The sequence below is a fragment of the Perca fluviatilis genome, chromosome 19 (assembly GCF_010015445.1).
Source record: "Perca fluviatilis chromosome 19, GENO_Pfluv_1.0, whole genome shotgun sequence".
Classification (NCBI taxonomy): domain Eukaryota; kingdom Metazoa; phylum Chordata; class Actinopteri; order Perciformes; family Percidae; genus Perca; species Perca fluviatilis.
The window spans coordinates 25266462-25294076 of NC_053130.1; the positions used below are offsets into that span (position 1 = coordinate 25266462).

Here is a 27615-nt window from a genome sequence, read left to right on the forward strand (position 1 = left end):
TTAAGACAATTACCAAAACCAGTACATATTATGTTATGCTGCTGAGCAGTGTGTAATCTGATTTCACTCTGGAAGAAGAGCATGGTGCTGTTTCATTTCATTAACTAGATGGTCATTTCATGATGTACACATCATCTGACCTGATGCTAAGGGCACACTGTTCAATAGCATCATGTACACAAAAAATATCAATAAATCACTCAACCCGAATGTCAACCATGTGGAAATATTATAATCCAAATGTAGAATAAACCCTGTTTCAGTAGGTGAGTATCTTATGTGTTAAATATGTAAAACATGTAACTGGCTCAGGCTATTTGAGACGGTTCATCGTTGTTCTGTGATGAATTGGATTAGTGTAATTTCCCTGATTTTCTAATACAATGAGTGCAAGAGGTGTCGGTCCCATTAATGACACTTCTTTGTGAGCTGTGCATCTTGACCCCAATTAAAGTACTGTCACTAGGACAGCAGATGGTGCGCACACACACACACACACACACACACACACACACACACACACACACACACACACACACACACACACACACACACACACACACACACACACACACACACAGAGGAGTGGCCATGGCAACAGACTCATAATGGCTGGCCTGGTGTGTAGTGGAATCACTCGGCCTAATTTGTTAAGTACCACCTCAGTATATTTGATTTAATCAGTCTATTCAGTGCGCAAAACAAGTGGCATCAAATAAATCCTCAGCTGCCCCACACTGACAGTGGACTAGACAGATTCTTCAGAAACTAGGCGGTGATTTAAAGGGTTTCATAGATGAACACTTTTATACTTTTTTTTCGCTGTGCTGCAGCTTGTGTTTGGTAAAAACTTAAAGCACTTCTTCTGAGCTGCTTGGTTTATCAGATGGCTTGGATCTTAGCATCATTACAATTCATTCAAATGTACATGGATAGGTTTTAGATCACTGAAAAGTAAACTAACTGATTAAGCCAACAGCAGTAGGCTAGATTTCCCCCACAGATGTTATAATAAAATAAGATAATTACATCTACAAAATGAAAAAGGCACATATGATCATCCTGGTTTATATTTTGAGGAAGAATTTCTTCCTGTACAGCAGGTAAGCGATGAGCACCCACAGTGCAGTTGCCCACAGGCTTTGGAAGAGCCACTCCCAGTGGCTTTCCTGGAAGCGCATCTCCCAGCTGAACGGGAAGTAGAAACCCAGGAGAGAGTGGCCAACATATACAAAGATGGAGTTCATCCCTGAGGAAGAGAGGAAAATAGATAAACACAAGTTGTTATTGAACAGGACTCCTCTGTTTTAAAGGTAATTATTTATTTTTCATCAGTCATGCTACTTGGCACCCACCACCTCCGCAGTAGAGATTTGGAAAACTTGTATTTGGACAAAACAAGTATATATGGAAAAGCAGTGCAAACCTCCAAAATAATTTAAAATAAAGTTAAAGTTTACATTAATCATCTCAAAAGGGAGTCTCTGAGTCTGAAAAAGAGTAAACAAATAACTGAAAGAAAGGATAGAGGACAGCTGGACCAGATCAGCAATCACAATCCCGACAAAGCAATTAAACCCTTTTAGGATACTTTTGTAATATTAACCCATGTTGAAGCAGAATCCTGCAATATATAACATGATGGGTATTAAATGTTTGTTACTACTGCAGCTGAACAGACAGTTGGCTTGGTTAGCCTGCAAGTTGCCCTGGAAGCAGATTCCTTGTAGTTAGCTACAAAAACTGGAGTTTTGTATTTGCTTGCCCCGATATACCAAAATTTCTGTTTCCCGAATTACTTCAATGGAGACAGCGAGTGCAAAGTAAGCTTAAAGCCGAAAGTTGTGCCAGCGGAAACAAGCTGTTAACACAACACTGACGCATTATCACCTTGTTAGTTGATATGGTAAACTCGTTAGCAAACAGTTGCCTATTTACACATCCAGCAGATACGGAGAAACATTAGCATTCATTTGGACTCGTGTTTCTGGCCACCTGGTGAACGCAAGTTCAATATTTGCTCTCCTTTTAGCTCTGTTTTGCTCTCCGCCAACTCATGAGGGAAATGTCTGTCTCTTTAGCTGCTAAATGCTCCACTATGTTCACCAGCTATTTGCTCTGTGTCTGTTTGATGCTGGACAAGCAGCTCTACCGGACTAAGACAATGCATGCACTGAGACAAAAACGCGTTTGCCCACCTATCTACATCTAGGGGAGACGGTGAATAACTCTATTTCAACAAACGGTGGCGTGTTCCTTTAACCCAAGAGAGGGGGGCTGTAAATCGGGAAGAGAGGACCGTGAGTTTGCAGTGTGTTTAGCGATTGTTGCCGTAATTCTAAGCCAATAAATTGTGTTCAGTCGGGTGGAGTGGACGGCAAGGTAGTGTTATTTTTAACGGTCCCTACCGTAATTCTAAGCCGAGGAAGTGTGTCTGTCTGTCAGGTGGAGAGGACGGCGAGGTTGTGGGGTTTTTAGCGGTTCCTACTGTAATTCTAAGACAAAAAAGTGTGTCTGTCAGTTGGGTACAGAGCTCCGCGTGAGCACGGGCTTTTATGATTGTCAACATAGCCAGCATCTAACGTTAGCTACTCCGCTGTGCTGTGAAGTAATGTCTGGCTATGTGAGACAAGCATCTAGCAACATTGTTGGGGATGCTGCGGTCTCAGCCTGGCAACCTCCGTGAACTTCAAGTCTAGGGAGGAGGGGGTGGGGGAGACGACTCTCCAGGATTTTAAATTTGTACTGCAGTAACTATTTTAAACACTAGCTGTCAGTATTACATATTGCACCTTTAAGAAATTAATTGTACAGTATATACATATACAGTACCTGGGTATATGAATGGCTGTCCACCCCACCAGCCCTTGATATCAGTGACAAAGTACATGCCTCCCAGCAGCAGGAAGGAGAAACAGCCCGTACACATCACATAGGACAATGACCTGGAGAAACAGACCATCATCAACACTTTACAACAGCAACATTTTTCCCTGTACATCTGGGCATCACTAAAATGTTAGTGGTGCGGTGAGAACAAGGGTGTAAAAACACTTAGTCCATCAATCCTATACTGCAGATAAATAACACCCAGGGGTCTCGAGCCAATCCAGCAAACTGCGGGACAGTTTGCTGGATTGGTCTAAAGCATCAGCAGTGGATCCTTGGCACGTGCCCCGTGGATCCATGCCAGCCAGCCATGTCCCTGTCTGTTCCTAAGTGCAAGAATGTTTGATGTAATATCATCTGACGTAAAATGGCTGCCTCCTGGAGCCTTCTAGCAGTGGGCTCTTTTTTTTTTTTTATCTTAGCTGAAGTGGGGCCAAAAAGGACTCTTAGCTGGGAGTTAATTACTTCTAGACATCCAGGCAGGGCCTCGTACTCAAGAGCTCAATAACCTGTGTATTATGAACTGCCTATAAAAGCCAGGCAGGTAATGGCGAGGGATGAGCACAGCATCAGCGGGGGCCCCTGTGGAACATCATGAAGAATTTGCTTACACATCAGAGATGAAATGGTATTCTTCCTGCTGCAACATTAAAATGATTCACATCATATTAAGGGGAATGTGGGAGTGGAACAAATGCACAGGTCATAAAGTAATTTACGTTTGAGGTAGTAATTGCACTGCGTTTCATGCAAAACCATTACGAGCATTGATGTGACTTTTTGGGAAACCTTTCGAGCATTTGTTTGTTATGCAAGATGCCCTGCCTTGTTTTACCAAAAAGGCACATGATAGTTTGGGAGCGGTTAGACTACACTGGTTATATAGATGCTTTTTCCAGAGACTGATCCCATTCCATCACACAGAGCTAGTAAATGTGTAGTGAGTGAGTAGAGAGGATAAAGCATCCTTTATTTTCCTGGCCATAAGGAAGAGTGATCATGTTGGGAGGATGTATAACCGCTCCACCTCGCACTCCCAACAGAGCGGGTGATTATTTACAGTGGTAGCTGTCGTTAGAGGTAAGTAAACGTGTGTTTTAGCAGCCTTGATTTGTGCCTGTTGGAAACCCATCCTTTCTTTTGTGAGGAAAAGTGGCTGGATTTAGAGGGTCAGGAAGCACTTACCAAAGGTTTTTATTGACAGGTATAAATCCTCCGTCTCGTGTGCACTTAGAAAGGATGGCTGCAGAGATTCCCTAAGGGTGGAAATGAAACAGATTTCAAATCGATGGAGGGCGATAAAGCAAGCAGTATTGGGCTGCTAAAAAGGTGAGGGAAACCGAATCAAGCCAGTCAGGCAGATTAACCGATTATCTGAAAGTCAGATGAACAAGGTCCATCAAGTCACACACACAACATCGGACTGAAAACACTGCAATTTAATCGTCCACACTGGAATGTTGTGCTCCTCAAAGACAACCACCTACAGAGTCACACCCATTTAAAGTAAACTCCACAGCCTTATTTACCACGATCCAGAGGAACCGTGTATGATCTCATGAACTCTTCATCAATAATAGCTTTTATTGCCTCATCTATTTACCTTTACATATGATTTACAGTAGATACTTGGGGAAGCATTTTGTGCTCCAGAGAGAAACCCAGGGCAGTGGATCAGAATCAAAACATGCTTGTTAGGTGGATATCCATCATGTGTATAGATGACAGAATCAATGGCGTGGAAATAGCCTAGCTGGGGCTGGATTGAGTCTCCAGGCTATCCAGGCAGCAGGATGTGGGACCGGGCTGGTATGTGGGGCAATCGCTCAATTTCAATCTCTCACTTCTGGAGCCTGATCGTTGGACTTTAATTAACAGGGGCTGTTGTTTATTAGGAGGAAGATGCATGGCCGCCCCTGAATATCAATCCGCTGCAGAAATCCCACCACAGTGAACTGTGGTGTAAAACCCGGCTTGTCGTTTACTGTATCAACGCTTTCTGGTTCTTTGTGAACCTCCTGTGCATAATATCAATCCTGTGGTTGGGTGCCTGCAGAAATGAGCTCCCTCCTACCCTGAGGAGACCTGCTAATGTCAAGAACACATGTCTGAAACCAGAGGCAGTTCAGCTCTCCTTACCGCCTCCCGTCTGAGGCAAAATCGTATTAGAAAAGTCAATAGGAAGAGCAGGCCAATCACTAAAACTAATTTTGCTTTCTATGGTGGTGAAAACATTTTTGTGGAACTAAAAATAGATTTAGCTGATGTAGCTACTGAGATTAAATAAAAAAGCAAAGCAAATATAAATATACAGCAGAACATGTGTGACGACCATATGCTGTTTTCCTACTTTACACATGGTCTGTATCTATTCCCAGAATCAATAAATAAAAAGCTGAGCGCTCTTTCTAAACCATTGCAATGTGAGAAAATCTATTTTATTGTTATTCTCTATTTCAGTTACAGGATTTTAAGTCCTTGTATTGATCCACCATTAAACACAGTATGCTCCTGAATATAACGTCTCCAACATTGTAATTCTTGAGTAGCATCCACATCATCTAGAGATAAAGTGGCAAAACATAAAGCCTACTGTTTATTTATTTCCTCATGTGTTACTTTATCACTCTGTGCCTCTGGCAAAAACCAAATAGATCTAATTTATTTCACCTCCCTCCAGTCACTTGCTCCACAATGATAGTCAATAAGATTCAACACCAGGAGACATAATGGGGAGATTTGTCATTTAAGAATTGAGGTTAATGAAATTCAATTCTCACAACAGAATTTCAATTGATTCTCAAGTATATGAGCAGGATTCTTTCTGATTCACAAACACAAAAGACCCATTCCTCAGACTTCTTATATTGGATATAGTACATTTATATTGGACCTATTCCAACCTTATTAGTAATATACTGTTGTTGTATTGTGTACAACATTTCAGGTTTTTGCAATTGCTATTTTCAGCCATGCTGTCTGTCCACCACTTTGGTCCAGACTGAAATATCAACTATAACAACTATTTGATGGATTGTTGTGAAATGTATCTCAAACCAGTCTTGACAACTACTGAATTGATTGCCATAAAATCTGGTGCAGATATTCATGGTTCCCAGATGATGAATCTTAAAGACATTGGTGAGCCTCTTACTTTTCCTCTAGCGCCACCATGAGGTCAACATTTGTAGTTATTGAGTCTTACATCTAAAGGTTGGGCTGCCATTCAATTTATTAATACTTTGGTATATGACGAAATATCTGCTGAACGTATGACATTCCCCTTAGCCTCAGCTGTACTTTGTATTTAGTGCTAGTTAGCAAATGTTAGCATGCTAACATGCTAAACTATAATGATGAACATGGTAAACATACAGCGCATTGTTACTGTGACAATGTTAGCCTGCTGATGTTAGTTTTAGTTCAAAGCACCGCTGTGCCTAAACCTAAATGGAGCCTCACAGAGTTGCTAGCATGACTGTAAACAACAATGTAACTTCTAACTTTTTGGACAGGATCTGTTTCTGTGCATTTTCATCTACACTGTCAGAAATAAAGGTACGGTTGAGGTCCATTTATGTTCTTTGAGGTACAACTGCTGGTGATGTACCCCCAAAGGGTCATAGTTGATCCAAAAGGTACACATTTGTACTTTTTCTAGGTTGAAAGGGTACATATAAGTTCTAACGTGAGCAAGGGTCCATGTCTGTACCATTTTCCGATTGTTTTACATATAGGGGTTCAATAAGAAAGATGTCAGTGTGTGACCCATGGTGTGACCAAAATTATGTTGGGGGATAGGATGGCTAGTGCCTCAGGGCTGTCAAGGAAATTATGAAGTTCTCAAATTCATTACCTAGGAGATTAGAAACAACAAGTCTATTGTTATTAATGCTAGGAAAAAGTAGCTAGGGCAGTATCCTCTAAAAAGCTGAATGTGTACCATTTCCATTTTCCATTTTAGTCCTAGAGCATTTAGGTCCATTATTGTCCCCAGGGGTACACATTTGCTCAAGTATTTACCCTTGTAAAGGGGTACAATTGGTGTACATTCGAGGGTACTGCCCCAGTGACAAGCTGTTGGACCCCTTAAGGTACAAATTTTGCACATTATTTCTGACAGTGTAGCTGCATCTACTGGCTCCTTCTCTCCGATTTCAATGGCTGAGTGATGCAGTCAGCTCCTCCAGCTCCATCAACGCTTCAGGTCACGGCACTGCCCGTTCAGGATGTCTGCCTCCACAGCATGCAGGCTCCTACTAACCACGTTTTGCAAAGCAGCAAACATCTCTGCAGCATCTCGCTGTATGTTCATACAAACAGTGGTGAAGCACAGTTCAGAAAAGCCCGACAATTCTACATGGATATCTGTCAGTCTCGTTAGAGCAGACTAAGCCTCCTGTCACAGGTTTAGAAATGCAAAACGGACCGTCTCATATAACACTTGGCTTCTCCCTGTGGGACACATTCCCCCTCTAAATGAAATAGCGGCCAGCTTGCCTCTTCTTGTGTTTTGAGACCACCCAGAATGAACACAGATCCAAAACAAATATTACCTCAAATGCTATCTAAGCAGATTCATGAAGAAACATATCTTTTTATTTTAGGTTTGAATGGACTTTAATCTATTTCTGTTATACCACTTTATCCATACCGTTGTGTGAATGGTCTGTAAATGTTTGCTGAGATTTAGTGTGCGGGTATATGAATTTATCATGCTCTTCATCAGATGCTACTGATTGCCGTATACAATGTAAAACCACATTCGAGGCACAAAGGCAATGAGAGACAGTATTCTCCTGAGGCACTGGATACCCATGTCTGCCTGGAAACAAAGCCACACATGGATGTTGTTTAATTGTACTGAGATCACACACATGTCCTCTACTAAGTCCTGCTAATGAATGGCTTGGACGGCTATGACTAATACCGACAGACTTTACCTGCGAGGCAAAGTAAAACAGCAAGACCATAAAAGTGCTCAGCTCTGTGAGTCATAGAAGCAGAATGATGTTTTAAGTGATTTGTTGTCTTGGTTTTAAATTATCGATGGACTTTTATGCTCATTTACTTCACCAGCTGTGTTCAAAACCTCCACATGATGTCACGTACCAGGATGACGGCCCACACAAGGAATCGACAGAGGATGCGGACGTTCGCCCCCCTGTAGAAAATGATAATTTTCCCCCCCTGTGGAGAAAGAGACAGAGATAAGCACAGACACCGCAGCTCATTCAATCCCACATTTAATGAGAACTACCATGTAAACACCAACCACCGGTGTGTACATGTATTTGCCCTTGGGTAACCAAATAGGCCTGGGATGTTGGTGTCAATGCCGTGTCCCTGACGTGGCGGTCACATTTCTCCTATCCTGTTGAGCCAGATGTGGCGTGTAAGTCATCCACACCCTCTGATTAATTTGGTGATGATAAATATGTTTCAGCTGAGGACATTAGCATGGGCGAGCACAGAGGAGGGCAGCGGACACCTGGTGTGTCGTCTAAGACTCGCTGACTGAAGGGCTCAGTGCTAACCGCCCACAGGGAATTGAGCAATGTGCTTGCTTTTGCATGGCTACTTCCCACAACCCAAATGGTTATAAGTGACACAGTCGCCATCAGACGCTCAGGTCTATAGATCAAAAGCTCTCGTCTCCCTTTTTGACAACATTTTGTAATTAAAGGAGGGCAGCTGTGCTCTTAAGGCGGGAAAGAGTCTTTCACATAACCTTCATTTAAGTACAGAGTTAACTGCAGTCTCACTGCCTAATATATTTTCTTGTTAACGTCTTATCATTGAAGAAAACTAGCACTTATCTTTTTGGTAAAGAAGCTCTGCTATAGACATCTTAAATTGTCCCTGTTCAATCACAAATATGAATGTTAAATGGAGTTATTGCAAGAAATTCAGATTAAAGGGATAGTTCAGATTTCTTGTACTGGGGTTGTAGGAGGTCCATTAGTCAATGTATGAGTGTTTTATAGGGTTAGTTTTGATTCCCCTAATAACACTAACTAACTAACAGATCAAGGCAGTGGTACTCCTGCCTGCTTCTCCAAGCTGGGGACGTGCTGACTGCCATTTACTGTAGGTAATACACTGACTAAGTACCTCATACAGCCCCACTTCAAAAAATCCATAGTTGCACATGGTTCTGATTGGTTTCTGTCTCTAAAACCATTGATTGAATCTTATATATCTTCTTTATTTTCTGTATTTGATCAGTAAGCCTTCACTGAAGGAGTTTGGTTCAATATGAATTAAAGAAGCTGCTGCTTTCAGCCAATCAGAGGCCAGTTTTGTGAGGACGTAAGGGGCGGTTCACCCAAATCACAGAAAAACATACAGTATTTTCTCACTTACTTCTAGTAGTATATAGACATTTTTTTAAATTTTCGTATGGAAATGGTGAAGTCTGTGATTGACCCTTACTGACTGTAACTGTTACTGGATAGACAGTTTTTCTGAGAATTATTTAAATGTGAATTTAAAATGAGAGTAACAATTATTCAATAAATAATCTTTTAACTAAACTGAACTATATATTTGCAAAATACAGTAACATGAAGAACATTGATCCTATTCCATGGACACTTTACAAAATTCAGAAATATTAGAAATACTCTTGTACAACTTGTTGAATCATACAGGATAAATAAATGATCCATCTTACCTGCATTCCCAGGAATCCCATGACAATGGAGTTGATTGTACCCAGAACCCCCTCTGGGTCAAAGGGCTGTGTGGTGCGATATATTTCCTGAAAAAAAGGACCAGCAAGGTTGTTTTAATACCGCCTGCAAGGTTTTAAGACAGATGGGTAAATAATGAATGGTGTTGTGTGAAACAGATCTTACTTTGCATGTAGGGTATCTATACATGTTATCCCCAAACATCCATCTATCAATGTATCCTGCTGCGCCTCCAGTGCAGTTTGGGTAAAGACCGTTATCACCGATTCCACCAGCTCCCAAATACCCTCTGATAGCAAACAATATAGTATACTCAGTATTCAAAGAATAATAAATTTTAAAGTATGTTGTTAATGCAAGGCTCCAAAAAAAAAAAAATCTATTTTAGGAACGAGACAGAATTAACCAAAGGAAGCTTCTGTTGAAAGAAACCTAAGTGCTACTATTTCACCTCATACTATTCTAAAACTGATGCCATGCAGGGTCACAGAAATGGAGAAAACACACACACACACACACACACACACAAAGCAGCACTGAACAGAAGACACAGAGCGAGGAAGATGGATCCTCTGCCTCCGCTCCTCTCATTGCACATGACAGACTGAGATTGGCTAATTATGCCAGCTGAAGCATCCACCACAGGCCCATAAATCACAGCAGTTCATAACACCAGCAACACAAGGTGCACACTAACACCTCTGCTGCAGTGAAAAAGCCCCAACTGGATATTATCTCAGCATGGAGAGATTTACACGTTTAGCATATGTGTACAGTGGATTAATGAGTGGATCGGACTCGGTCGGTTACATGCTTGGATTTACGTGGGGCAGTTGGGTACAGGCATGAGCAAAGTGATGCAAAGCCACAGAGTCTCCAGCAGGATGATAATCAGCCACTGTGGCCAATAAAGGACCACATCCTGGACAGGGTTCCACCAGTGATTCTGCATCACACAGCACACAAATCTTGTTAATGTAATGTAATACCATGTAATAGTCTTCAGGTAAAAAACTGCTCATCTTTTTGACAGGAAACTTTACTTTGGTATATGTTATCCCAGCAAGGAGAAAAACACTTAATGACAAATATGGATCCAGGAATCCAAGGTGCACACAGTGAATTAGCTGTTTAGAAATGTGCTGTTTCAGACAAGACTTTCCTGGTGTGTAATGACAGACTAAAGTGAACTTGACAGAGCTGCTCACCGCTCTCAGTGGGATTTCTTTCAGGCCCCAGAAAGTCTGCAGGAGAGACAAAACAAAGTAGGTGAAGCCCAGACGCTGCAGTACTCCAGGGATCCTCAGCCAGGACCAGGACACTGGAACACAGTCCAAAACACACAGCATGAAGACTCATGCATGCCTTGATACCCAATGATGAATATATGAGCTTACATACAACTCAGGTACAGGCACAGATAAACCTCAGTGGCGTAAACTATTCCTGCTGATTAAGGCACATTATTAAGCAGGAAATTGATAGTATAGGACATGAGAGGCTCTTCTCAATCATTCAGCACTACTTCTTCCTAAAGGAGGATGATGGACAGCACGGCACACTGGGAAATGGTGTCAGCCTTCAGGATACGGACATGTCAAGAACGTGGGAAGCTAATCAAAGATTCCCAGTTATCTCTTTGTCTCCACAAATTGGGGAGGATAAGATTGGCTTGTGGTTGAGAGATTGATGGTAATCTACACATTAGTTAATTGAAAACCTCTTTGCCGCACAAAGTGCTGTGAAAACAGTGTAATCCCAATCATTGATCCGGACAAATCAAATAAGGGGCGGAAATCTCTCCTTTCACAGGAAAAGGGGAAGCTCTTACTTATGACACTTTGTTAAATCTGCAGGTTACACCCCCACCCAGATACTTTACTGTATATGTCCCCCCACAACATTGTCACTTAAATAAAAATAATTTTGAAAATCACAGTTTTTAGGTGAACTGCAGGAAACTGTAGCATCTTTTTTCCCTTTCTGATCAATTTATGTATTTTTTTTGTGTGTGAAATTGAAATCCCTTTTGACGTTCAAGAAACATTTAAGAAGTGAAAGCTCTGCTGTCTACTTCCCATCTCCGAGCACTTTCAGTGATAGATTGAACAAAATAATGATTCTAAGGTAGAAGTGAGCAGAATGGAATAAAGCCATTCGAAAGTAGAGCAAATAGCTGAGCCAAAAACTTTTCAGAGGGTTTTTCTCGTTTGAACATCCTCTGAACGCTACTTGATGAATCTGGCTTTCTGACCTCATCTTCATCTGACTGGTCTTTTCTTGTCACCATCCAAAAAGATTTAAACACTCTCAAATGGTCAGAGATATCTTGAAAACACATTGTCGCCTTAAGCAAAAGAATATTTCTAAATTTCAAAAACTTCAACATTTAAGAATTCAAGAGAAACAGCCATGTTTATAGCTTGGTGAAATTTGAGTTTATCTAATGGAATGTGAACTTAATCCATTAAAGGAACACGCCGACTTATTGGGACTTTGTCTTATTCACCGTATCCCCCAGAGTTAGATAAGTCCATACATACCCTTCTCATCTCTGTGCGTGTCGTAACTCTGTCTGACGCACCCACTGCTAGCCTGGTTAGCACAGATCCTGGAGGTAACCGGTTCCAACTAGCCTACTGCTCCCAATAAGTGACAAAATAACGCCAACATTTTCCTATTTACATGTTGTGATTTGTATAGTCACAGGGTGTACAAATAACAAGGTCACATGAGACACAGCCGTCTTCTAAACATATACAAACTGGGAACTATATTCTCAGAAGGCGAAGCACTGCTATTTCTGCTACTTGGACGGAGTGATTTGCTCGCATCACCTGAGAAGCCCCGTGGTGAGGAGCAGAGAGCAACAACGGTGCTTTTCAGGTGTTGCGCTAATCACTCCGCCCAAGTAGCAGTGCTTCGTCTTCTGATTATATAGTTCCCAGTTCGTATACGGTTAGAAGATGGCTGTGTCTCATATGACCTTGTTATTTTCACACGCTGTCACTGCCCGATATGAGTCGAGTGCAGATTTGAGTCGCGCATGCTCAGATTTAAACGGTTTACGACAAAACGTGTCTTACCCGATGTTAGTCGAGTCAGACCGGCTCTGGTCGAGTGCAGATGTGAGTTGCGCATGCTCAGATTTAAACAGTTTCGGGCATAACGTGTCATACCGAAATTTGTGAAATCCATAAAATAATAAACTTTTGTCATTACAAACAATAACAGAAGATGGAAATCATTTCAAAAACGTTGTAGCTATCTATGCTTGTTTGATTGCTAACGTTAGCGCAAAACGCCATTCAAGTGAAAGCCTTTGTTGAGTTTGATTGCTAACTTGTAGCTAGCAGTCATTTCAAAAACATTTTAGCTATCTATGATTGTTTGATAACGTTAGCTCAAAACGCCATTCAAGTGACAGCCTTTGTTTTGTTTGATTGCTAACTTGTAGCCAGCAGTGAACAAACTTCATTATGAATGGTCTATTTTTACTGTATTGACATTACAGAAGTCTCTCGTTAGCATCTTGTAGGCTACTTGTCGCAAAGTGACGCATGCGCAACTCACATCTGCACTCGTCGCAAAGTGACGCATGCGCGACTCACATCTGCAGTTGACTCACATCGGGCAGGGACTTATTGGGAGCAGTAGGCTAGATGGAGCCGGTTACCTCCAGGATCTGTGCTAAGCGAGGCTAGCGGTGGGTGCGTCAGACAGAGTTACACGGAGATGAGAAGGGTATGTATGGACTTTGGGGGATACGGTGAATAAGCTAAAGTCCCAATAAGTCGGCGTGTTCCTTTAAATCAAGTGCTTCACAACCATCTAAACCAACAAAGCAGTGTGTACAGTACGTCTTTCACTGAAGTGACAAAATCCAAAATAAAATAACCAAAATTAGAGCTTGAGGTCACTGCTTTGATGACGATTTGGACATCTAACGGTAGCAGCGTTTATTTAATATAACTCATAGTTTCTGTGAAAGGTTAACACCTTCTTCTTTCTCGTCTGACATTGAAACCGTTTAACATATTGGGCCGATATGACTCCATTCTCTTATTAGATCAAACCGTGCAACTCAACTGCCGAGGACGTCCTTGGAGACGGAGGGCAAAGCTGCAGTTTATGGTACAAGTCACTGTGCTGTTTTGATCAGCTCCAGCAGCAGCCCCTTCAGCAGCTGCATGGGGCTGAAGAGTGTAACACTATCTGTTTGTAATTGTCCATTACCGCAGTGGTTGTTTTTGCTCAGTGTGCCTCTGTTAAAGGTCCCCTGGTGCTGGATTTTGAGACTGCACACACAATAACAATATTTCTGTTAACCCAGTTACGCAGACATCTACCCAGGAAAGTCCATTAGCACTGGGGATGGCTAATGTGTGAAGGGAGCCCTGTGCATCCCCAGGTGGACGAGAAAATGGGGATTTTCAGCCTGCTTCCCCTCCTTTAACCCCGACACAGCCCTGCAGCTTTGGCTTTAATCCCACATCTGGATCCAAACACATACAACATCTTTGTCTTTGTGAAAACAAGGCTTTTAGTTTGTGCATAGTATAAACATACCAAATATAAGCTGTATATTATTCCTATCTTATATTAGGGCATTTATTAGGACATTAGGGCAGCTGCTAGTGATTACTTTCATAATCAATTAGTCTGCTGATCATTTCTTCAATACATAGAATATTCATTTGGTCTATAAAACGATAAAAAATGACAGACAAAGAAAGGCAAAAGCAGGATATCCAGATGTCAATATAACAACAGAGAGCTAAACAATGGATGTGCTTGTTCTGTTCTTTTTTAACACATATCTTGTTTTGTCCCACCAACAGTCAAAAACCCAGGCGTATTCAGTTTACTAAAATGCTATAACAAGAATTTTTTATTTTTTTAAATGACAATTAGTCGATTATCAACATAGTCGCTGATTCATTTTCTGTGGATTGAATAATCCACTGATCGTGGCAGGTTTATATGACATAATATGAAATAAATCTTGAAAATACTTATACTATACTATAATCACAAATGCAGTTTGTTTTACCTACCTTCATTTTTCAGACTAACAGGTGCATTAACACGAGAAAAGCCTCTTTCTGTTCTCCGATGGTGATTTAAAGTGCTGTACATGTACCAACTGGACATATTATTAGACATGCCAGCGTCTGTGTTTTAATTGTTTCCATAGTATAGAACAAACAAAAAGTACAGAACAAGCACATCCACATCCAACTTATTTTTCCCATTAACAATTATGTGCTACTGTACATATTTTGCACTCACGTGGTCCGTCTCTTGGAGAGTAGTTGATAAAGCAGAAGCCGAGCATCACGAGGACGACTGTTCTCCAGGTGATTTTGCGCAGCAGCTGCTGCCGGCTAACTCCTCTTCTCTGCATGGATCTGAAAGCCAACACCACTGAAGTCCCAATGATGAACACAAACCTGGGAGAAACAACAGTATTACAGTGTTAAACATAGTGTTAAACAAAGTGTTGTACAAAGTTGTGTATACAGTACGTGTGTATGTTAAAACAGTGGTTTTGTACCAAACCTACCATGGCATAACAAGATCTCCCACAGTTAGGCCTGCAACAAATCCAGAGGCATACATTAATATCAATAGACACAGATACTTGAATTCCATGCATTTATACAGAGTTCAAAGTTCTTGCCCTTTTCTAATCTCTGCAATCCAAAAGGACTACAAGGTAAATTAGGAACACTGTTATGTCCATAAAGTTCTGCTTCAGTCATTAACTTTCCATTTTGAAAAGGAGAATACATGTCTACACTCCTGTGACAGCAGCTAAGAGAATATTAATCAAACCCCTGAAATCAATACACCCTTGTAGTTGTGGCAAAGAAGCTATTATAAGATTTAAATTGAGAAAACCCTTAAACAATGACATGGATTTCATCAAAAGTTGCAGTGACATTTTTGCTTTATACATTTTTTTTTAAACTTACATCAGGAAAAGGGACTCCGCATTCTCTAACCTTTGGACAACCAGTGCTGCAGGAGGTGAGTACTACTCATTCACTGCCCTCCTCCCATATTCTGCCAGCTGCCATTTAAACACTCATCCCTCCTCCTCCTTCTCGTCTCCTCCCTGGTTGTTAATAACATAATCAAAATCTATGGAATGTGTCATTTGGCTCATATGAGGAATGGCATCTTGTGTGTTTGGTCTGAGACTGCATTCATCATAATTAGTGACAACAGGTCAGAAAATGCTGCAGAGATGATGAGGAGAACGCTGCCATTGAATAATTGCCTTGAGTTCACACATTCATTTTATATCTGGCTTAATGTGTAAGTAAAGTATCTCCTCCGTCCGTGAAACAGACTGAGCACTGTGAGCCGTTGGTCCTTTCAGCTATTAAATCTACTTGAATAGCAGAAATTGTGCAGGTCTTATACTTTACTTAACCATTCCATGGTGCATGTTGAAAGAACCAGTAGCCTCCTCCACCATAGTTCACAAACACCATCACTGTCAGTGCAAACCTACAAAGACACTACAATGAGTAAGCACTATTATACACATTTATAATTGGAGTGAATGATGGAAATATGGGTTAAAACTTGTATAACTATTATATACACACATTAGAATCGAACAGTTTTCTTACCATATAACTAACACATCTGATACTATATTAAAATTGGAATTAAAGTCAAAAAGGCCAGAGGAGGGGCGTTTTATTCTGTCACACTCCAAATGCACGGTAATGCAATCTAAGCATTATGAATCACTCAGGAAATGAACACTTGTCCTCTGGATCTCCTCGAGCAGGAGTGCTGACTAAAGACTTTGCGTCTAATATATGATACACTTTATACTTTAGCAGTGGCCAAAGCTGCTGAAACACAGCACACGTGATGGGAGTGCTTCACTGAATCAGACACTGGAGGGAAAAGAGGTGTTTGAGCTGCATGTCAGAAAATGGGTGGGGCCATTACACAACACAAACTTGCAAGGGAATGTAAACGGTTGCATTGGTCAAGCAGCTACAGAGTTTTGCTCCGAGGCAAATTCAATCATTTTACCATCAGAAATACTTGAATTTAAGCTTTTGATTTGTGCTTAATTTAATCAAAAAGAAAGAAAAATATTATCATGGGGGGGTCTTTAAGAGCCATAACAAGATTAGGACAACTTCTAAGAACAAGACTCTCTGATAAGATGCACTGTATCTACCTCTGCCTCCTCTTGTTTTTCTGCCTAGATTCGATTAAGAGGTGAACCAAAGCCATTACTGCTCTTTTAGCCCCAACCTGCTGATACAAGATTTTAATCAGCCACTATCATCTCAAAAGGGCTATTAAAGTAGAGTAAACCCTGCTGCATGTGTCCATGTACTCTCTCTCTCTCTCTCTCTCTCTCTCTCTCTCTCTCTCTCTCTCTCTCTCTCTCTCTCTCTCACACACACACGCACACACACACACACACACACACACACGCACACACACACACACACACACACACACACACACACACATGCAGGCTATCATTTAAATTTTGACGAACAAATCCATTAGTCGCCATAGTGACAAAGACGGAGGTAAATCACTTGCCAGATGAGACCCGGTGTAAATCCCTGCAATATCAGCGCTTACTGGCCATCTTTTTTAAATCAAAACACTTTCGGTGTCTGATTGTGAATGAGAACTCCATTTTAGGCACATTACATCACAAATGCCACGCACGTGTGTCACTACTGCATGCTCATTATGATTAAGGGAAACTAAGTAACTTGTGCTTAATAATATGATGTGCACTGAGATCACTTTGCTTTATGTTGCGACTAAGTTAATACCAGATAATGTCCAGGTTGAAACACCACAGGCTTGTTTCTTGGTTTCCTAATCAGGTTGAAGTTGTAAATTACCCTGTGAAGCTCTTCATTGAGCATTTGTCACTTCAGTAATAGACTTAATTCATGTCTGGGAATCAGCATTTATGATTTATAGCTAACTGATTCCAGATATACGTGTCTTTCTTGCAGCAATGACAACTGGTTATGACTCGCTGAGAGACACTTATGGACTTCTTTGATTTGAATCACTGTACATGCATTACCAATTACGAGTGTAAGCTTCATACATCCCCCCCGTTGCAAATGGATAGTTACACTCTATCTCTGCAGAGTATTGAGTTACCTACTGTGCTGGCCATATCAAATACACAGACATCCAATCTAGTCATAATATATTACTACTTGAGTGGAAATGCCAAGGTTCTTTTTTTGTGGCCAAACATCAGAGCATATCTGAAACTGAATCGGAGGAGAAATTGAAGCTTAGTCAAAATAAGGTACAGAATGAGTCAGCCACCTGGTGTTAAATTGAACTGAGAATAGTTCCCTCTGTTGTATGGCACTGCTAACTACTGACGGTGCGATTTTCAACAGTAACGAAACCGGCGACAGGCTTTCAGCAGTGAGGCACAAGATTAAAATCCAAATCCTTTTAGAAAAATTAATGTGCAACCATACTTCTACTGTTCTCTGTATATCATGTCAGCGCAGCCTGAGCAATGATCAGAAAAACCTTTCAGCTCAGAAGAAAAGCCTTTTGCCTTCAGAAATGTCTCAGCATTTATGGTAGATGATGTGTCTGTTCTCTGCAGAAAGTTGTTACTTATCAGGGAGTATGGATCGTAAGTCACAGGGCTGAGGAGGCACACGCAGCGTTAATCTTGAGCGCTGAGTCACAGTTTGATTAAGTGTGTTGTCAGGTATCAGAATTTCCAGTATTACCTATCAGGACATCAATATGTGACAAGTATCTGTAACCCCAGAGTGATATTTCAGCTAATAAGATTGGGAGGACTGTGGCAGGCACAGTAACTGAAGGGAAATTAAAATCCAAATGTAGCCTTTCCTTTAACCTCTGCAAATTCTGGTCCAAGTGTACTCAACCAATTCCGCTCTCAAACTAAATAAAACTATGTGGTATTTCAGCACGTATGCACGGTGGTTTCAGATGGACTGGGAAGCCACAGATGGAGAAGATGCCAATTGTCTGCTGGATGTTGCCTCTGTGCTGCTGGATTTCCTCTCGCTCTCTATTTTGGAAGGAGATCTATGGCCGTGTGGATGTGTGCTGATATGTTGACGGTATTATTACATCAATTATTTGGCAAGGGGGAGGTCAAAGCCACACCAGCATCCTGTTTCCAGAGAGGCTTGCTTTGTGTCTACCCCCAGGCCACAATTAAGGCTAGCAGGGAGCCCAGATTCAATCACATGCATCACTCCTGTCCAACAGAAACACACTGTTCCAAACGCACTTGTATCAGAAATCATGCCCAAAGCTATACCGCCTGATAAAAAAAGCTTGGGGGAGACTGTGGCCAGACTGTGACCCATGTAATTATTCATTATGCTGGGCCTGTAGCTCTTCATCATGCCTCAGACTGCTCCAAAAAGAATTAGCATGTGAACTGGCCGCATGTGGTGATAGAGTGATAAACAGGATGGTTGTTGATGGCGTACATACCCTCGGAAAGTATCCAGTGAGCGCAGACGTGTTGGTTTAGCTTTAGTGGTGTTGTGCTCAGCTTCACAAACCTGTGCTCCGTCCTGTAGAAACAATTAGAGGGAAGACAAACTAATGTCAGAAGGCTATACACGGTTGTTTGAAAAGGTAGCAACATTTGTTAACTTACTGTATGTGACTTCTGTATGTATATGTTGAATCCCTGTTGTTTCAGCTTGTGACTGCTATTTCTCTTTGTTGCAGTTAATCTGTGTATGCATTTGTTAGACTTTTCAAGACTATTCAGTTTAACGTATTAAAGCAATATTAACAGATTTTTTTTTGGCCAATTGGGGGCAGTGGAACAAAGTGTAAAACACTGAAGGTCGCCTCATAAAGTTGATAAGGCAAGGCATTAACGCAGCAACATTAACATTCATTCGGAGTCATATTCCCTTTAATTTTATCTTTGTTTTCGTCTCCACCAACTCCTGAGAAAGATATTTGGCTCTTTAGCTGCTATATGGTCCTCTATGGTTACTACTTTGTCGGTCTTTTTGTGGCGAGTAGGTGGCGTGCAGTGGATTTATCAGAGCTTTTTGCCTGCTTTTGCTGGAATTCAGGTTGACGAGAACAGAAATACTGAAGCTAACAGTAAAACCAAAACAATGATCTGGAAGACGTTACAGCGCTCTGTAGCACTGCGTGTAACTGCAGATGCGAGTGATAATTCTATATAATTTAGCTTCTTTTTTTTGAGCCTAGTTGCCTCATGTTGCTCTGGATGCTTAAATATCAAATTGCTGATTACAAGACCTCTTTTAATAACTGACAAGTTCTACTAATTGGCATTACACTTGAAATGCCCCTCTTCAGTAGCAGTGATTAATTATTATTATGTTGTAATAAAGTTATGTCTCTTGAAGTGGTCACATTATTTGTTGTACCCTCTGTACTTTTAGATTAACCAGACTAGATGGAAACCTAGTATTTAGCTGGTATGGTCAATGTGCCTAATTGTGGCCAAATTGTTACAGGAATAGTCAGTGGTGGTATCTCTAATGTGAATATAGATATTAAATGTTCATCTGTAGTGGTCCCATTAATATTTGTTTATTTCGTACTAAAGTAGCATATCAAATGACACGGTAAAGATAAATAATTGAGGACTGCTTTTCAATGTAATCAGGCAATTTTCAACAAGTTATTGGTCTGGAAGTGTATTTAATGTTAGTTAAACAGACCAGACTGAGGTTTCACTCTATTACAATTATGAACCACAGCCTCAAATGTTGGTCTTGATGAGCTGCAGAATTTTTTTATGAACTAACTGAAACCTACACTGTACATTTACTATCACCTCACAACTTTACTCTCTGCCCTGTTCGGTGCATCGATGTTAATATATCCGCCAGAATCTGAAAGTGAAACTTAAGTTCCACTGGCATTGTTTCCTTGCACTACTTTCAGATGGTTCCATTTTATAGATGATTTTTCCTTTCTTCACAATGTGTAGAATAAAATATAAAAAAATCAAATATGTTGAATAATCAGACATTGGGTGTTGCTTTTTGTGTGTTACTTAGGGCAAAGCTATTAAGGTGGGAACATAAATATTGTTGGCAGGTGTTTGACAGCTGTGGCGCCCAACGCAGGAGGTATGTGTACCGCTACACTTTAATGGCCATTTAAATTGTGTGCACAAATACCTCCTGGTGAGTGCATTACTGTTTGTGATTGTTGTTTCTAAATTACATAGGCCTACTTGTTCCACATATTAATTTGTGTCCAAAGAGAGAGCGACAGAGAGGAACAGGCCAATGGGGAAACACCAACACTCACGTCATCACTCAATCAGACCAATGGTGGACCTTCATTACTCAGTGACTCAGTGACAGACGGACAGACGGACAAAGTTTTGAGGTTATAGGGCTGGTCCTACAGTCCAGCCAAAAAAGGTGGAAAGGTTGAAGGAGACACATTTGGAAATACATAAAGTGGCAACACATGTCATATAGCCTACTTGTAGCAACCACAAAATATGCAGTATAGAGTATATGTACTGTAATGCAAACTTGTTTGAAAATTTTACATAACTATAATTGTCCTGTAAAAATGTTGACAAAACCAAAAATCCAATTGCCATATGGGTCAGAACTCCTTAAAATGATGTTGGCCATCTTTCTATCCTGGGTCATCATCTGTGCTGTGTCGGCGCCGCTTTTTCCCTCTCTCTGTGAAGGCAGCATTGAGATGACTCTGGCCTATTGCCCTCTCAGTTGGATTAGCCTGACTCGCTGGCCTCCATGCAGCAGTTTGAAGAGCCAGAGCAGGAAGACACCAGCACTAATATGTGATGATGGATCTGCATGCCATCCAGACAGCATATGGAAGACAGAGACATCTTGCTTGGAAGAATGAGTGGAGCCATTCATGCTCGCCAAAATTACACAGCAGCTCTTGCCATCAAGCAAGATCATTGGACGGATACAATGCTGTATCGCTTCCATGTAAGTCTGCTGTACAATTGGCTCTGCTAACATTTGTATCAATCATTCCATTAGTGTCTCCCAATCGTCTTGATGGAGTCTCAGTGCAATTTTGGTATGCATCTCATGCTGCATAGTTAGCCAATAAAAATAATGCAATGTTACTGTTGGATTAAGGCAACTTTAATGTTTACGATTCCAAAGAAAGCATAAAGCCAATACTTTTCTGCAGTGAATAAATAAATGTGGTGCAGTGATTCTAGGAAAATCCAAGAGTTAAGGGAACAAACAAAGATAAAGACTTTTTCAAACAAAGGTTTCCATAAATTATTCTCATATGCACATTATCCATGAATAAAATTATGGTTTTAATGGTTCATTTGAACATATTGAGATTAGTTCAGTATCTCAAAATTGTACAGTTGATACTGTTGAGAGCCACTTTAGCAATCATTTAATTTCATTGGTTTATGATTGATTTAAATCTAATCAATCAATCAAATCACTCATCTGTGTCCGCATTGCATTTATTAAGAATCTAATGCATTCATTAGAAGCAGCACTTTACTTACATTATCCACTGAGTACTGTGGGCCTTGGCAGCAAATGGTCCTAATACATTTTGACGTACAACGCCTCCTGTTAAAGGGACAACAAGTTTGAGCTGCCTGGTTCTGATGGAGGAGTTCTCAGTGCAGGATGGTATTTTCATCGTGGGTGATGTAAAAAAACATATAGGTACCTATAGATGTAGGGTGCCACAACGAATAAGAGAGCGATTATGGCCAGAGAGAGAGCTCCCACCAGAAGAGCTGGAAAATAAGAAAAGGAAATGTTTACAAATGGACATTGTGTAATCAGACTGTACCACCTTCCGTCATAGTCTTTCTGTCAAAAAGTCCATGTCAGGAGCTTTATAGTGTAGACCTCTATCAGAATAGAATCTGACTGGGGACAAATGGCCTGATTAGCAGTCCAAACGGCCTGCTTTCTTCGCCTCTGGACTCCTTTGTGGCTCTCTGTCAGTCAACAAGTGACAAGGATCTAATGGAAAATTATTGGTCGATCCATCTGGCATACACAAAAAGGAAAATGTAAGGCTACACTGGAAGGACAAGAAAACAAGGACAGAGGGGAAGAGCTGGTCTGCGAGAAAGCATCATAGAAAGGAGCAAGGTCAAGATAAGGTTTAACAAATACTGCAGCTGAGGTGTCTTTTTGGTGCCAATGAAACAATGAAATCTACCCAGATCATAGAACAAAGATTGGGATAACGCTTCTGGATTCATTGTTTGAGACAAAAAGGGTATGTTGATAGACATTAATGCAACATAAATGAAGCTGAATACCACTTAATCAGATTTTACCTTCTTTTATGCAAAAATGCAAGTTTGCTATTGCTCACCCATCAGCACCAGCAGAAATTTTACAGCTGTGCTACTGATTACAAAGCTATAACACATAGGCTCAGGAGATATCAGAGATATGAGATATCAGTCTTCTTGCGTCAAAGCACAGGAAATAAGGGGGCAGTACGCAACGTGTTTGTCTTTGGTAAAAAAACAAACAAAAAGAAGCTATTTTAACCTGAGCTTGAATCCACAATATGACATCCACTCTGAACAAAGAGTGGTCACTTAATCGCCTCGGGAAAGTCCTGGCATCTCTGCTGCCCACTCATAAAAAACACCATAAAGCTCTCAGCACATGAAGTAAAACGACACGCAGCCATGCTCGCTCTATGAGTTGAGGTGAATAAATAGAATATGAATAGATGCATTTCAAAACCGCTAGATTAAGCTCTGCTAAAGTCAAACAAACACTTGATGCCAGTCGATATTCTGGATTTTTGTGAGAATTAAGGCCTCAGAAGGTGACTTGTGGTTTGTGGTACAAGGCAGAATACAGTACTAACATGATTAAAGGGTAGATCTGATAGTAGCTGCACGGAAAAATACCGCACCCATCAAGTGATCTCATGAAGCCCCACGGCCGATCAATCTGAGACGCTGAAGTAAACTTTGAAATTTCCCTAGCAGGGCAACTCTAACCTGTCTTGAGCTGCTGACCAGACCATTACTTAAGCTGAGCAAGTCCTATGGGGAGTTTGTATAATCACTGGTCTGCAGAGCTAATGGAAGCTCATCATACTGTGAGGGGTGCCGTCACACTGACCATATATCTGCTTGGATAATGGCTACTTGGCCTTAAAAGTCTGATCTACAACATAATCTGCAATATTGTTAAGTAGAGTGTACATTATGGAAGGAGACGCTTTCAAAATCCCATTACGCCCTAATCCTTCCACACTCCCTAATGTATTACCCACAATCCTCCACGCGCAGAGCCAGGCCTTCAAAACAAACAGAAAAACCTTTCTTTTATTCCTTTTCAAGAAAGCACATCTTATCTGATCAATACACATCATGTCCCAGGAGATGGATGAGTATTGCTCAGTAGATGTGGACAAGCCGAGTGATTCTTCTCTTTGCTGACTCAATTAAGCAGAGAGTGGATCAAAGGCTCGGCCTGAGTGTGGACACAGGTTCCTTTACTGTCGCTGTGTGTCCCAGCACAGCAAGCGGGTTCACTCTCGGTCCGCTACTCAAAACTGTGTGTGAACTGTGTGATGTCATCATCTGGTATTCTTCATCAGGGTTGTGTACTTACGCAGGTGTGCATTGTTTGGTCTTTTATCCACAGCGTCGGTGCAGCTGGGGTTACTGGCAGCCTCAGACATCTGGATCCAAACAGAGTAATGACCACCTTCTCCATATGTCTGACTCCAACTGCATTCAAAACAGTGAAAAATTGAGACACACTTTCCTTAAAAGCACATCAAACTGCAGGTTTTTATTTGATCCCATTTGAAATTATATTTCCCTAGAAGCGTATATTAAATTACTTTTTTCATCCATTTGCTGCTGTTTTCCTCTTGACCTGACTATATATACAAAAAATATATATATATATATATATATATATATATTTCCTGATGGTTTTAAATCAATACCTATGAAGCTCAGGAGCACCACCTAGTGTCTGCAGACACTAACTCTGTCCTCTCATCAGCTCCAGTTTCAGGCCCCCAAAAACACGCATTACACGCTTATATTGATCCACTGTTGGGATGACATACTAGCTATCACTTGGAGTGTTTTTTCAAAGGGGAAAAGGAAATCAATAGCAGCACAGTCTGGTTAGAGACCTCAGCATTGATCTAGGAAGCCCAAGATCAAACCTCTGAGAGAGCAAGAAAAAGCACCAGAGGCTTGTCATGCTGCAACCCAATCTCTGGCACCGTGTTTACAGGTGACCCCCAAATGGAAAAATCTGCCCTGGTGTCTTGTCAGTCCTGATTGTTTATACATATGTCGACTGTCTCCTTTAGTTAACATCCCCGCTGAGGTTTCCACAGGACATGCAGCTTTGAAGCTTTAATGAGGCCTTTTCATCAATATTGGAATGTCAGGTCTTATTAACCCCAAAAAGGCTGGAGATCGATACCTGGGGAGGTAGTTTAAGGGAGGGCATCACTCAGGTCTAGAAAGCAGGTCAGGATTACTCCCCCAGCCCTGTAAATAATCTCGCAGACTGCTGATGCAATCATCGGATGCCACCACACCACAGTATATCATGGCTGGCTGGCAACAAGCACAATACACTCCCACAGGCAGTTAATATGAGTAAACAGGAAACAAATCAGCATTTTTCCCTCTGGGGATTGTGGGGACATTAACAGCTGGTTTGATTTTATTGATGCTTTGTTAGAATGTTAAACTTGTTACCTGCAAAGAGTTACATTCCTGGTCCATTCCACTTGCAGAGTCAGTGGGAATTTAGTGCTGATCACCGCAGATGCATTGTTGTTGTTGGGCTTCACAGTGACCAAATGCTGGTACACACACTGAGAAGTCAAAACAGGTGAAACACTGACTTAATGTACTTTACACTCAAAAGGGTCAAAGGAAATCTGATGAGGTCATGATGATTAAAGCTATAAGGATTCAAGGATTCTCAGGTTTATTTGTCAGATACACCAGTAATATATGTAATGAAATGCAATGTGGCATGCTAAAAGATTAGTGTGAAAAATAAGGATTAGAAAAAAGAAGAAAAAAAAGGAAATCTACATATGTCACAAGTGAAAATGGCCAATGAGTATTTCTCTTGTGCAAAATTGGATTTATTTTCTGTCTTTCCTATAATTATAGCTTTTTCTTTGTGAAATACAGGGATCCTCCTCTCCTCAGGTCTCTAAAAAACTAAAAAACTATAAAAAGTAAAAATGACTCTTTAGTAGAACTGATAAAAGCTCATGTGCACAGTGAGACCATAACATGAGACAATGGTTCGCAAGTGAATATTAATTTGTCAAAAAAGTTGGGAACTACTGGTATAGAGGTTAGAAAAGACTTTCCTATAGGAGAGGCACGCAATGCATCCTGGCACATGACACAAGACAGAAAATACTTGCAAACAACAATGGTGTAAAGTATTACCCGGGATGTATCTGCTTGGATCGACGACGAAAAGGTATGTGTACCTTTTACTGAAAAGGTATGTAGACCTACCTAAGACTGACTGACATGCAGCGTCTTACAAACAGGATCATCAGTGTTTAATGTCTCTGATTTAGGGGCTCGGAACAATGTAGTATCTGGAAGTGTGAATGTGGCCTCATACTAGTCAAGATATCACAGATTTTGAGCTATTTATTCATATATTTATCGTGTGAGTCCCGCAACTTCAGAAGGTTCCAATGCTAAATCACTGGAGCAACCCTGTAACCTTATAGTGACCAGAAAGATCTGGGTGAGAAACATGAATGTCAAACTTGACAGTACTTTACAGTATTGACTTGTTCTGTGTCACTATGAACCTCTCAAAATTGAGTTGTATCTTGACTGATATCTCGGACAACCTGGACAGACGGACAGAGGGAAGAGACAGACAGAGAGGGACAGTATACAGTATTATTTACCTTGTAGCAGGAATCTGACGTGTAGAACACCTGCACTTCTTCCGTCAGCTGGTTATGAAACGTTAACAAAGCCTGGTCCATTTTTAGAGCGGGCCCTGCATAGATTGATAGCAGCACTGATTTATGGTGTACACAAAACGTTTTGTACATCATAAATATAAAAGCAGCAGGGTGTAACAGATCACTATCATTATCCAGATCATAACACTGACTCAATAATATTGACTGAGGTAGTTCTCATACTACTGAGGTCAATTTGTCATAATTAAGTGTTAACCTTGATTATGGAGACCAAGCATTGATTATCACAAGAATCTAAAAAGAGTACAAATGTTTTTTGGATTGACATAAAGTGACTGCTCTTTCGTAGAATCCTCCTGTCAAATCGTCATTTCAGGAACACTTTTGACTGACTGAACACCAGAATGACCCACCGCAGGATGAATCCTAGAGGACTCACCTGATTTTAAGTGTCCTCCATGGCTGCTGGTAACAAGGATTAACAAAGTTAGACTTGCGTGTAGCGGTGTCCTGGGCTCCATGTCGTTACTTGAAAACAGCCACTTCCACAGCTCATCTTTATGACACTCGCATCAATATAAGAAGCGGTCAAAGGGCAGCGTGTTTGCGGCGCCGTGGCAGCTGTGACTACATGTGCCAGGATGCATTGCGCTCCTCTCCTATAGGATTGATTACCACTACAACAATCTGTAAATTGTCCTATCAGATTAAGGGTTATAAAAGTCTAACAGGATTTACAGTTCCAAAATGTTATATAGTATTGTGATAATTAATAATCCCATACAATGGACTATACATTAATAGAATTGTATAATTAAGTAGGATTATAGGTTTGTTTGTTTTATTCAACATCATATATGCTTTTTAATTTAATTTATTGCTTCTTAAATAAATAGTGCTTGACTTTACGTACCTTTAATCTTTTACAAAAAAGATAATGCAAAATCTATTTGAGCAGAAGTTGTTTACATGATGAAAATGTAACGCTTTAGCGTTCATGAGTAGGAAAACAACAGATGACCCATCGATGTCTTCACATACG

General features: G+C 40.8%; 1 protein-coding gene across 3 annotated transcripts; it reads right to left on the reverse strand.

Moving 5' to 3' along the window:
- Positions 1-27144, reverse strand: si:dkey-192p21.6 (uncharacterized protein LOC565246 homolog). 3 transcript variants are annotated; one of them, XM_039783045.1, is made up of 18 exons: positions 27013-27144; positions 26553-26647; positions 25357-25475; positions 24239-24357; positions 22311-22380; positions 22141-22207; positions 19101-19183; positions 16027-16103; positions 15151-15181; positions 14877-15037; positions 10793-10828; positions 10395-10530; positions 9750-9873; positions 9566-9652; positions 8002-8079; positions 4075-4145; positions 2833-2945; positions 1-1249 (listed from the first exon to the last, which is right to left on the reverse strand). In XM_039783045.1, exons 1-18 carry the CDS (start codon positions 27092-27094, stop codon positions 1068-1070), a joined length of 1731 nt encoding a protein of 576 aa, XP_039638979.1. In that variant the 5' UTR covers positions 27095-27144; the 3' UTR covers positions 1-1067. The 3 variants fall into 3 exon arrangements, 2 of the variants coding, with proteins under 2 accessions (XP_039638979.1, XP_039638978.1); XM_039783044.1 differs by having other exon boundaries at positions 10409-10530; positions 10793-10905; XR_005637080.1 differs by having other exon boundaries at positions 1231-1249; positions 10399-10530.
- Positions 27145-27615: the final 471 nt, after the last annotated feature.

Excerpts from the sequence above, each read along its gene's own strand:
- si:dkey-192p21.6 (XM_039783044.1), bottom strand. The coding sequence starts at position 27,094 with ATGGAGCCCAGGACACCGCTACACGCAAGTCTAACTTTGTTAATCCTT. Across the intron at positions 19,184-22,140 it reads CACAGTACTCAGTGGATAAT|GACGGAGCACAGGTTTGTGA; the intron begins GTAAGTAAAGTG and ends TTGTTTCTACAG. Across the intron at positions 8,080-9,565 it reads TGGGATTCCTGGGAATGCAG|GGGGGGAAAATTATCATTTT; the intron begins GTAAGATGGATC and ends CTTTCTCCACAG.